The sequence below is a fragment of the Rhagoletis zephyria genome, unplaced genomic scaffold (assembly GCF_001687245.7).
Source record: "Rhagoletis zephyria isolate East Lansing unplaced genomic scaffold, Rhagoletis_zephyria_1.1 Rzeph_scaffold_03570, whole genome shotgun sequence".
Taxonomy (NCBI): domain Eukaryota; kingdom Metazoa; phylum Arthropoda; class Insecta; order Diptera; family Tephritidae; genus Rhagoletis; species Rhagoletis zephyria.
In genome coordinates this window covers 12,056-25,384 of record NW_016160653.1, presented here as the reverse complement: position 1 = coordinate 25,384, position 13,329 = coordinate 12,056, and the positions used below count along the sequence as shown (strand labels likewise).

General features: G+C 35.3%; 2 protein-coding genes across 2 annotated transcripts; both read left to right on the top strand.

Moving 5' to 3' along the window:
- The first annotated feature begins 1,037 nt into the window (after window positions 1-1,037).
- On the top strand, window positions 1,038-1,696 carry LOC108369251 (acylphosphatase-2-like). Its single transcript, XM_017624329.1, has one exon. The coding sequence runs from the start codon at window positions 1,038-1,040 to the stop codon at window positions 1,359-1,361; it is 324 nt and encodes a 107-aa protein (XP_017479818.1). The 3' UTR covers window positions 1,362-1,696.
- Window positions 1,697-3,640: 1,944 nt separating this feature from the next.
- Window positions 3,641-3,937, top strand: LOC108369252 (acylphosphatase-2-like). The gene has a single exon (XM_017624330.1). It carries the CDS (start codon window positions 3,641-3,643, stop codon window positions 3,935-3,937), a length of 297 nt encoding a protein of 98 aa, XP_017479819.1.
- Window positions 3,938-13,329: the final 9,392 nt, after the last annotated feature.

Below are 13,329 nucleotides of genomic sequence, written 5' to 3'. Positions count from 1 at the left end.
CATATTTGATTGCGCTTTGACAACACTGAACCCTTCGTTTGATGACAGCTTACGACTTGCGGTGTTGCGCTAGTCTTGGGACCTACCACGTAAAGAAATGTGTTGATAAGACGGAAATTACAGTGTATTATACCTCCTTCTTATCGAGGTCTTGTAGACGCAGAAGTGGAGGCAATTTTGGTCGAAAACCCAAGCCAAACCCAAGAAGAACTTGCGGCAATATCACGCATGACTCAGAAATATATTTCGTTGCCATTGAAAAACATTGGTATGGTCCAGAATGTCGGGAACTGGGTGCCTCACGAACTCAAACCAAGAGATATCCAAGGGCGTGTCACAGTTTCTGAAATGGCTCTTCAACGGTACCCAGCGAAGTCGTTTTTCATTGTATTATTATCGGCGATAAAAAATGGTTTCATTACAACAATCCTAATCGCCAGTAGGCCTATGTTAACCCCGACGGACCCAGACCAACGACGTCAAAGCCAAATATACGAGGCAGCAAGGTAATGCTCTGCATGTGGTGGGGTCGGAAGGGAATTCTGTATCATGAGAAGGGCTCTCTGCAGCCAACAACTGATGTGATTGAAGCGAGCGATTACGGAGAAACGGCGGTAATGGACAAGTGGTCAAAACCTATCTCACAGTTATCAAAAATTGGCTCGATACTTTATTTGCGCGAAATCCACACATTGTCAGAAATGTGGGAAGAAGTTAGAGCTAGCGATGGGCATTACTTTCAATAAAATACACTGTATCAATTTAGTTTCGAAATCGAGAAAAAATCTTTTAAAACTTGCTTGTATACTATTTTTATACTCATATTCATGCATCACTTTTATTTCGCCTTTTATAGCTCTAATAAAAAAAATCTAAAATTCATAGCGAATATTCTCAACAAAATCGAAAAGTTCTAAAATAAAATATTAAAAATCTTGTAAACTCTTAATAAGAGAAAATAAATAGAATGAATTTAAATCAAAGCAAATAAAAGACGGTTTGAATTCGGTTGGCATTAATATTCGAAATTGATCGTCATGTCCAGTGAAGTACCCAAACCACGTGTTAAGAAAATCGTGCTCTACGCTTGTCAATTCGAGATCAGCGCAAGGGCTGCCCGTGAACTCTTCAACCAGTATCTTGAAAATGAAATCAATTATCTCGGCATCCGAGGTTGGGCTCAAGAGATCGAAGATGGATGTATCAAGGGTCGGTTGGAGGGAGAGTTATCCAAGATTGATAAGCTCAAGACTGTATTAAGAAACTCGCCGCAATTTGGTTCAAAAATTATTACCTCCGTGTTCGGCGAAATGAAACAAATCAACAAATATACTGGCGAAAAATTCGAAATAATGTGTTGAATCAGCGCAAACGCTGGCGGAAAAATTGTGGCTATAAAAATGGAAACATGAAAAATTGCCATTTTGGAAAACCTGGAATAGATGACTTCATAAAACGGCATGTTTTACGATTTTATTGTATGTGTGTGTGTACGTACACAAACAATTGTTTCATCACAAAATGCGCCCAACTTCACATTTGATATGCTCTAAGTGCACTTCTGAGTTGAACTTCGAATTGAAAAACTGAGTGTGGCGCGTTTCTTGAAGATACAAAGTTAAATTGTGACTATATTGGCATAAAAAAGATATATATAGGACAATTTGTAAAGTAATAAATAAAACGTCTAACAAGCCGAAGGATGTGTGTTTTTGTTTACTTTAGTCTAATGTACTACAAAAAAACTTATAAGTGGGGTACGAAAAAAGAATTCCAAGCTATTTAGGTACGGAAAGGTACAATTTTGCAAAAAAAATAGAAGTCCCGTTCTTTTGAACATACTTTATGTAATAGGATTTCTTTAAGTGAATTAATACTGGTGATGTTACAAAATTGGTTAGGTTAGGTTAAGTCGAAGAGTTTATTCGGAGGCCGCGTAGGCTATTGTGATGCCCAGTAGAGGATTTCTTTGAGCCACCACGATTTCTTAGCAAAGTCTAGTACACCCTCTAATGGAGTTTTTTCTAAGCAATCGAAGTTCTCGAAGAGCTGATCCCCCATAAAGTTAAGGCACTGTCTTCGAAGTGCAGGACAATCGCATGGAAAGTTTTGACTGGATCAAGTCTCTCTCTGCTTATAGAGAAATCATTGTACGGTGTTTTAAACGTGGCGGCTATGTGAACAGTAGTTAAATCTCCAACTGTATTTTAATGAAAAGCTGGACATGCGGTTTTCAGAGCATTAGTAAACGCCGTCTTCCTCGCTCATCTAGCAGTGGTCAAAATGAGCATGATATGAGGTTCCGGCAATTTCCTCAACTCGTGGAAAGAGGAAACGCAAGGGATGCTGTTCTCAGATCTCTTATTCGCACACTTGGAGTATCACTGTGTCGCAGAGTCCAATATTAAATATAAGACACTAGATTTGGTGCCCCACTAACCACCGTAGTTTACAAGATGGTGGCGATTTATAACCCCCTGTGTCCCCTAAGTTTTACACTGCTAGCGACTTACCTCAAAGCACAGTATACAGTAAACCAGCCATTGACAATATGCTTATTTGAAAATTAATACATGAAATATTGTGAATGTATAGGATTTTTTTGTCATTAACCCATACGCAACGACTGATGTAAGAGTACCCACAAATGTTTGTTGAAATGTAAATTTGAACAGCAAAATTCGTAAAAAAATAATAAAACAAAAATATTTTAATTACTACGTGGGAGGTGTTCGTGGTTATTGGCAGATTTCGCCAAAATTTAACACTAACCCAAATTATATCAAAGGCAACTTCGACACCGACTTTCGTTAAAATATCGAAATTTTGTTCAAGTTAGCGTGTTTACAAACAGAGAGGCCTGGACCAATTCATCTCGTCATTCTGAATATTTTGATATATATGTATGCATATGTGTATATATGTACATAGATTTTATACGGTTAACAAACGCGCTTGCTTATCTGCATAAACCGTCTTTACTTGCATCAATTCATGCATTATCCTCTTTCAAATGTGAATAAGCGGTTGAAGAAATACATACAAATTTTGTACATTCCAAAATAAGCTAAGTAATGCTTGTTTTACCGCCTAATCGATGGGACCATTTTACAAAGTCAGCCCACCATTATTCACTCAAAGTTGTGTTCGGAACACGGTTTGACTTATGTAGGAACTGCATCCGGTCATAATCGCTTACGCTTCACGCTTGATTTGCTTGGAATTTGGTTTTTCTCGTTATTTTATTTTATGTAACTTGAAAATATTTTTCACTATAAGAAAATATTTAAATTGGATTTCATTTGGGTTAACGAAAACGAAACTGTGAAAAAATATCAACCAATACATTCAAACAAAATGTCAAATAAGCATATTTACATTTTTTGTTTTGGCTATCTGGATTACTGTATACTGTGCCTCAAAGTAATCAAAAATAATTTACCATCTTGTAGAAAACCGGCAGATGACCAACTTTCAACTCTAATTTAACTTTACCGTTTTAGAAATTTAAAAATTGTTCCAAAATGTATTCATTTTTAAACTATCCTAACTATCATAGCAATTCCTGGCAATAGAAATATATAAACTCCAAAAAAAAAAGTTTCGTTCATTCGGCAAATAACAATCCAAATTTACAATTATGTCCAAGGAGGAATTATTTTCTTTGGATTTCGACTTTAAAGGCAAATTCCCGAAAGAAATGTTCAACAAATTTTTGGAAACGCAAGTAAATTTGCTGGGGCTACGCGGTTGGGTGAAAGAAGTTGACAAAGAAAGAATTAAGGGACATATTGAAGGCGTCTTACCAAATTTGGATAAATTCAAAAAAGTCATGGAAACGGCAGAAGCTTTCGCATCGCAAATAACGCAAATGGTATTTACCGAGGTGAAAAAGATCGAAAAGTACACTACAGAAGCTTTTGAAATTAGAAAGTAGAATGCAAAAGTGGTTAACGCAACTTAGTGAAGTGCTCGCAGTAAACTCGATGAAAATGCATTTCTTTTGGGAAAACTGAAATCACCATGAAATAGATTATAGCGAAAGAATAACAGTGAATAGAAAAAAAAGAAGAAAAAAACTTTTTTGGAATTTCTATCAAAGTGTTATTAACGATTTTATTGTAGACGAAACGTAAAGCAGACAGAAAAATTGACGCGCGCAATAACAAATCAAAATTTCCGATCAATAATTATCTACCGCCTGTCTTTACAATTGATGCAAGGCCGTGACGAAAGTGCTGCCAAATCGGCGGATATCGAAGAAATACAATCAAAAGCGAGAAGAAGTATAAGGTGGACTAACGAGGATTTTCGAACGCTAATGAGGGCACTAATGACCATGATTAGGGAAATTGAAGCGTAAAGTGTATTTTTCAACTCAACTATCAAGATGTAGATCTTTCATAAGCACATACATACATACGCACATACAAACTGACATGCACTGCACTAGCGCTCGTACTTTTATGACATCCTTCCTCGATTTGCCGATTTCCTTTTGGCCAAATTCTAAAATACATACATACATATATACATACGCCTTCTACTAATGATGTCTGATGTGGCTGCCTGTGGGTCATTTCGTAATTCATCTTCCAACTCTTCGGTCGGTGATGATGGTCTTTTCGTTGACTGCCTTGTTGATGGCTGCTAACTGCTAGCTTTTCATTGAGATAATGTTTGTTAGCTGTTTTTTTTTCTTCTTTTTTTTTTCATCTTCACGCTTTGCTAATATTCTATTCAACATGCTGCCGGTATGTTTTATTTTACCGTCATTACTTATCGGTGGGTTAAAGTGCGCATTTATTCAGTTTTATTGTGCTTTTCTCACTTTTCTTGAGCATACTATTATGAAATTTACTTGAAGCGTTTTGACGTTCACTAAGATAACATACCTTTTTTTATCAAGTCCTTTTTTTCTCTTTTAATGGCTATGTATTTATTTTATTTCGTTTACTTTTTTCCACTTCTACACACTTTTCTCACTTAATTTTTCTAAGTGCTACTGTTACGTAGTAATGTTCACACTATCTATCTATTTTGTTACTTTAGCTACTTTACGGGTAATATTTATATACCCAAGCGCTCTGGTTTTCATACCCCAATAACAGGCTTAAGGAATATAAATACATATATCTACATAAGGCCACGTGGGAAAAAATAAAAATCACACTCAAGGTATACAAAAAACCAATATAAACCTTAACACTGAGCGGGGACATACGCAGTGTGGAATATTTATTGATGTCTCCAGAACTGGCACAGAGTCCGTATCTTCACTTCCCTCTTGCACAATATCTTTCGGTATTCCAAGCCGAGGTATTTGGAATACTCAAGGTCATGGACTACATTGTTGGAAAATAGATAGGGAAGCAGGATTTTACCTGTCTGTAGTTACAGCCAAGTACCTCTCCTGGCATTAGCCAGCCCTCTAATTAGGAATCATAACAAAACCATTTTACTCTGCCTTGAAGAAGACGAGATGGCGGAGAACTTTTTGTGCTTCTTTTCCTGCTTTGCAAGGACCTAATCCTTGCATGAGGCATTTAGCAGCGATATGTTGACAGACAAACACCTGAGCTCTTTAACGCTCAGCAATACGCTTCGATTTATTTTTAGATCGTGTGGATGGATTAAAATTCAAAATTAACAACATAAAATATGAAAGAAATCTATTTATAACCAGTGAGTAAAAGAACTCTTTACCAAAAATGGAAAACCGTTATACTATGTATGTATGTATGCACATACGTACATACACACTTAATATTGCTGTTAGTAAAAGCATCAAAAAGTCTATGATAAAAAAAAAACAAAATCCAGAAAATTATTGCAAAAAAGCGCAGTCCTTATGCCATTAACCTCATCGTTATGGTTAAAATAAAATACCAAGAACAGTGCGGAAATCAAATCATATCAACGAGTTTTTCTATATATCCACCGTAAGTGTCAACATTGTACAAAGTTTTTTTTTGTGATTATTATGACTACTACTGTCCGGATTTTAAGCTATACTTTGTATTAAATAACTATAGCTTTCCATAAAATAATAATATTAACAGAAAAAAGTGTACAAGTTTTATATACAATATATATATATATATAATATATATGTACGTATGGTCGAAACCAATTTGTTTGCGGATTTCAAAATCAATGCATTGCCGAGGCACATAAAAAGTGTGCGAATTTTGAGAGAAAAACTCTGCATTTTTCTCATTTACATACATATGTATATCGTTAGGGGTATTCTCGTGTGTAAGTATGTATGTATGTGCATGGTGCCAAAAAATGTTCCCCATAAGAGCAAGCAAGAAACATCTTAAAATAACAGGGCAATTCTGACAACTGTCTGTCAACTCAGCTGCGCTGGTTATCGCGTTTTACAATTTTGTGAAGATTAATTGAGCCGAGGTTATTTGTACAATATTTTTTATTTGGATATTTCTTAATTTAGAAAACAGCTAAAATATTTTCAGAAAAAAATTAAAAGCTAAATTGTAATTTTTGTAGCTAAACCGCGGTAAAACGGCTAAATCTAGCTGGAAAAGAGCTAAAATGGCTACACTGGCTTTGACAAAGCCAACTTAATGTGAGTTGTAGAGTTAAGCAGGAGTCATGCAGACGTAATCGGTAGTTAGTTGTCTTTAAACAAGTTCTTATTTAAATATTTTTACTTTGAACACCCCTTTCTTCGGCATTTCGCAGATGCTTTTTCGAATTCAGAACAAATAAAGTGAATATCAAAATTTTATATGTATGGCTTATCATTTTGAATATTTAATAATTTAAATATAAGCTAACACCACTTCCTGCAGGGAATCAACTACATATTTACACATACATACATATGTATATGAACATACGATGTAGTAGTAACTACTGTTGTTGCAGCGCTATGTTGTGTTTTCTATTGTTTGTGCTTGCACTCCCAAGCTTTAAACCAAACAAAGGAATTTTTAATTGAAATGTAATCACCGTACGCGCAAATATTGTTAGTACAGCATTTACTTACATATTTAAAACAATTTCGCCCTTCACTCTTCACCACAGCATCATCAACGTCCGCAAGCACGCGCGCATCGTAGCACTCGTGAATATGAGTAGTTTACAAATGTGAAGCATTAATTTTTTAATTTAAATTTCACAAAATATTGCCGTTAATTTTTTCAATATTTGCTTGCACTTTTGATATCAAACGTCAGCAGTGGAGTTTTTGTTGTTGCCATCCAAACAGCTTGCTACAGCTGTTAGTGTCAATAATTACAATGGTTCAATGTAAATAAATTTAATTTTTTTGCAAACAAAATTGCGCGTGTGTAAATATGCCAACAAACATAATTACACATTTATTTAATTATTTCATAGTAATCCAAATTCAAATTGAGTATTAAAGGTTTTGTGTTTCAATTAAGTAAAAAAATGTGTTTATTTTGATTGAAGATGAGAGTATTAACAATTTCACGTGTATGTACTTTTGTATGTTTTTATATAAGTATGTATGTACTTATAAGTGTTATATGTAAAAATTTATATATTTTAGAATTCGTCCTCGTTCCTGCTGATCCTAGTGCAGCTGTATCATGAAGTGATTGTTAATCTTCTCTACAGTTTTTTATAGAAATATTTTGAGAATAAAATTTTAAAATAACTTATTTTATCGTTGTTTCTTTCAGTCTTTGTTTTCAGTGGTATACTGTGTATGTTATTAATAGGCGAAAGGACAATCTCTTACATTCACTGGTTAAAAATAATTTCTCCCAAATGTTGTCCGTGACTATGCTGTAGGTGGTCTATTTGGAAGGCCAAATTTTCAATTAATCTTTCCATCATTGCTACCGGTATCTTGCGAATTACGCTTGTAAGGTTGTCTTCCAAGTTTGAATTATATAGACGAAGATCTAGATAGAATGATCTCACACGAAACGAAATGTTGCTGATATCAGGGGCTTCAATTTCCGACAACAAAAATCCGTTAACATGGTGCGGTAGCGTTAAAGGAAAAATGTGAGAGATTCGTGTTTAAGGTAATGATTCCGACATCCATTTCTGTTTTAAGTGTTTTAATTAAGATTAAAAACAAAGAGGTTAGATTGATCACCCTATAATTCCCAGATGCATTGTGTTTGCTAAGTTTTTTTTTTGCTAAAAAGAGGTTTGTGGAGGCTGTAACAGATAGTTATCTGAGTCATTGTTGAAGTTGTATAGAGTAAAAAAGTCTAATCTAAGAATATACTAAAGTTGGTATACTTATTATTGCCTTTTTGCCTCTAATGTGCCAGTGCCCACAACACAATAGATTGCAACTTTGGCTCCGTATTCTATTATTTATTGAGAGTTTTGCGGGTAAGGGGATAATCAAACAACTGACGCTCGTGATAGATTAGAATACGAGCAGAATTCGTCTTGGAAATTTTTTAAATAGTGAGCGATGAAGTGATCGAGACATGAGTGAGCGAGTGTCTGGGTCCGGGAGTGGATGAAAGAGTCAGTGAGTGATCTCGTAATTGAGCATGAGAGAGTGTGAGTGAAAAAGTGAGTGAGAGTTTGATTTAGTTGATGAATTAGTGGAGGAATGTTTAATTGAGCTGGAGTTCAAAAGTGAAAGAGTTAGGTATTGAACGAGTGAGTGAATATTGAACTTTATGAGTGTAAGAGTGAAAGAACGAGTGAGTTATTTAATAAGTGAGCGAATAAGTGGGGGAGCAAAAGAGAAAGAAGAAGTGAGTAAGCGAGTGAGTAGGCTACTGACTGAATGAGTGAGCGGGTTGGTGAGTGAGGAAGTAAATGATTGACCGAGTGAAGCATTTAGGCGGTGGGATATAATTGAAATTGAAGATTAAACGAGGTCAACAAATTTTTAAAAGCTATTTGCTGCTTGGGATGCAGAAAAATTTGGTGGATCAATTAGGCGCAATTCATATTGAAAATTTAGCAACTAGACTGTGTTTAGTATGAGTAAATGAGCAACTGAGTAATCAAATGAGCAAACAATAACTGAGCTTGAGTGAGCGAGTAAAAAGAAGTGATTGCATGAACTTTAGTTATGATTTATTTCGCTCAAAAAGTTAGCAATTTTTAGTAGTAACAAAAAAATCTTTTACAATTCTAAAAAAAAAAACTATTTGATTGCTAAATGTTTTACTGTAAAAGACCCAAGCCCACAACAGGTTCACCAGGTGGAAGTGTTTACACTTTTATCAACATCTATTTAGTTTTAGGTTTGATTATCTGTTTATCATAATTTGGGGTTTGTAGTTATCTTAAGAACTCGATTGTTTTTAACACACACTGTTATGTGTTAATCGGTAGTTGTAGGACCAAACAGACTGCCAGCTGATAATTTTATGTTGATTGCCTGCACGTCGTAGGTAGTCCTTATTTTAAATTTTTTCAATTGTTCTGTGCTTTGTGCTAAATTCAGCAAAATTACTCATTTTCCAATGCCAATCTCGTGCCTAACACAATTTAAATTTGCATGTACTCAATTGGAGCATCTTTTAAAATTTTAAATTCAGCGCAACTTTCAAACATCTGACCCGTATGCAACTTTGTATTGTCAGCCGTCTGGTATGCGGCGCGAAAATGCAGCCAACATCCTGTCCAACTTTTAAAGTAAACACGAACACATGTGAAAATTGTTGTGCATGGCTGTATATATTGTATTTAGGGGCTTTGCACTTGTGCGCCTAGACGCTGAAATGTATGCTATTTTTGGATTTCTCTTCAAAAAAAAAAAAAACGGTACTTATTTTTTTACTCTTTTTTGTAAATTTTTATGTGAATATCGGTGTTTTTCTTACAATTCGCATATTTATGTATGTTGCTGCAACGGTGAAATGCACAGCTGATGCAACTTCACGGTCACCACACATATGTGGCACATATGGGCGGGCTAAGTATATAACAAGGGCAAGAATGTAGTATGTGAATGAATGCGTTGAGCGTACGAGCGCGCAATTTAGTGATATATGTATGTATAGATATTGCATTAACCGTTGTCTACGAGGAATAAATGCTAGAAGAAGCAAAGAATTAAATGAAGGTGTGCACTTGTATGCAGCTAAAAATCATTCCCATCTAGCCAACTGTTTCAGTGAGGACGCGTAATGGTAAAAGAATGCCGAGAGCTAAGGTTCAAGAAAGGGAAATATATATTTGTATTTAGTACAATACAATGAATGAACGAAACTTTGTTGTTGATTCACATAAATACTCATTCATTCTGCTTTTAAATAAAACTGCACGTACAAACTAAATGCGCGCTAAATGATTTTTTCATGCGCTCGAATTTCAGTTTCAACAGAAAATTCTTAAATTAATTGAATGACTTTAGCTGCGGCTGGGAAAATACTTGTTGCTGGCACTTAGATGAGTGCACTTGTGCAGCGCTGTAGAGGAAAAAGTGATTGAGGAGAAAAACATGCATGCATGCGGCATGCTTGTCATCTCACAAGCGAGAGGCGACAATTTGTTAAGCGATTATGTTTCTTGCCGTACGCTGATAAAAGGCTGCATATATGTATGCAAGTATGTCTGTTGCCACTCGCATGTGATTATTGAAGTACATACGTACTTAGTTTTTAATGCAGCTCCAACAATTTTTGTTGTTGTCGTTGTTGTTGTTGTTGTTGCATTTTAACTGCTGTAAATTATCCACTTCACATGCCAATGCCACCGATGTACTCCGGACTACACACACCGACCTCCTCCTCCTCCTTCTTCTTCTCCTCCTCTTTCTCCATCTTTTCCTCCTTGTTTTGTCTCCGAATTCATCTTCTGCCATTGGCATTTAAATGATTGCACTTGCCGCATTGACGGATGGCGTTGCATGCCACATGCAATTGCACTAGCTGGAGGAGTTGTGGCAATGCGGCAGCAGCTTCAATTGATTACGTTTGTTAGGAGGAGATGAAGAAAAAAATCTTCTAGAGAAAATGTCAATCATGTCAAAAATGAGTGAATGCGGCAGAATGTACTGGCAGGCAATTGTTTGTGGCAGCATTGTGGTTGGCTAGTGTGTGTGTGTGTGTGAATGTTGCATGCAACGTAGCGCTCAGCTATCCTAGTTCCATTTTATTCTCTGGCTTAAGCTCTTTTCAAGTCTTTTCTCTCACCTCGACTGGATCAATTTTATTGCACAGGTAGGCTGTGCGAATGTTATTTGAATGGCTGTGTTTTATTTTGATATGTTGTTGCATTCGAGTCGTTGTTTTTGATTTACGCCGTTGTATAGCTGCTTAATTATATAGATTAGATTTCAACAGTGATTCCTACCTATGTACATATGAATGTATGTATTTCTGTATGTATATCTGTAAACAAGAGCATTTATTTATTTATTTCTCACACATATATGTACATTAGGATGCATCACCAAAAAAAGTTGCGGTTTTACCAACGGAACTATAGAGTCTAATCTATTTTGAGACTTTCGCCAAATTATTTCGGAAAAATGGGAGTTGAACAGATTTGAAAATACCTCGAAAAATCACATTATTTTTATGCCGTTGATCAAATGTTTAAACATTTTTGTGCAGACCTTTTATTCTCAAACTCTTCTAGCAACTGAGGTGATTCTCAAAAAAAAAAAACAAAAAAACATTTTTAAAAACTAATTTTTTTATAAAAAACTAAATTTTTGAGGTTATTTCAAATAGGTCCAGCCGCTGTAAATTTTAATAATTTTCTGTGGTATTTTGGCATGTATGTATGTAATAGATTTTTTTTGAAAGGAGAGTGATACACCCTAATATACATACATATTTAATTACTGCCTTGCCTTTTCTTACTCTAAATTTTCCTCCATGACTTTTATATTTGTATTTTTGTCGCAGTCGTTTTTGTTGCATTACATACATATTTGTGTGTTGTAAATTAATGACGACAACGACGACGACGCCGGCATTTAGTATGCCATGCATTTCCGGTAGCTGCCACACGGTTTCTGTTATTGTTTCTAGCAAACATTTATGGCCTTTTCCTCTTCTCATGAAAAAACACCATGTTGCGCTTGCGTGCAGCATCCATACAGTCAGTCAGTAATCAGCTACATATTTACTACCTTTTGCCGCGCCGCTCCGTTTGTTTTGCTAGAGCGCTTGTTTACTTTAGATGCGCAGGCGTTGCTGCCACACACAGGAAGATTTACAAATACATAACTGTTCATTAAGGCGGATCAATTTTTTTTCGAAATCGTTCCTACTGGATTCTGCATCTATTAGGTGGCTATTCTTTGCACATCTACAGGCCAAACCATTTGATTTGACACCTAATTTTTTTAAGTGGAACGATCAGTGCAATTGCTTCACATATTATATAGAGGAGACCCAGAAGACCAGAAGATATGCAAAAAGTCAAAAGATACACTGAACACAAAAAGATACTACGACGAAAGTTCCCTCAAACGCGATATCTACCTGGGATGCTCTTTCTTTCGGTTTTTATATTTTTTTACTTCTGCAAGATTTTTTTTTTTTATTCTTAAATACTCTTTTCCACAAAAATAACATGCTTAAGTCTCAGTTATACGCCCATTCTTTTAAATAGTGAAATATATAGAACAGAATTCACCTAGGTATGTGCCACAAGTCGAAAGATCAGCAAATCAATCGTGAAAACGCAAAAACACCTGCAGGCTTATCAGCTGTTAAGGTGGATTTGGGAAACTTTGAATGGGTATTTCTTGTTAGTAGTGGGTGAGTTTTCGCTTGTATATGTATAATGATACAATATAGCTACTTCATAACGAAAACAGTATTGCCATAGCTAATATGGTCTGCCCTACACAGACTACTTAAACAAAAAATATATCAAAAATAAATTTTTCGTATCAAAACCCCCAATTACAAGTTTGTATTAAAAAAAAAATAACTTTTTAATAAGTATTAATCTACATACTAACTTTTCATTAATTAAAGGTAGCTTGTTTTAAAATTTCGGCGGCTCCAAATTGACTTTTATATTTTATAATGGATTTTTTTTTGTCCCAGACTTCCATGTAGAATCCGAATCTACAAGGAGCGATGTCGAAAAAAAATCTTTTCATACAAGTTGATCCGCTCTAATAAACATAACTGGTATAAATTTTTTTAAACCCATCATTTCATTTGAATTTTTTCTAAGTGTGACTGGCAGCTTATTGCCTATTCCCCACTTTTAAAAATCTTTCAACTCAGCATGGATCGATTGATAGGCTAAATTTCTTCTTACTAGACTACAAACATTTCAGTTCTTCAGCCGCAGCAGCATGTCATTCATTATATGTATGTGTGTATGCGTTTGGATAATCCTGTGAGAAACTATGAAATTTTTTAAACTTTCAGAAGT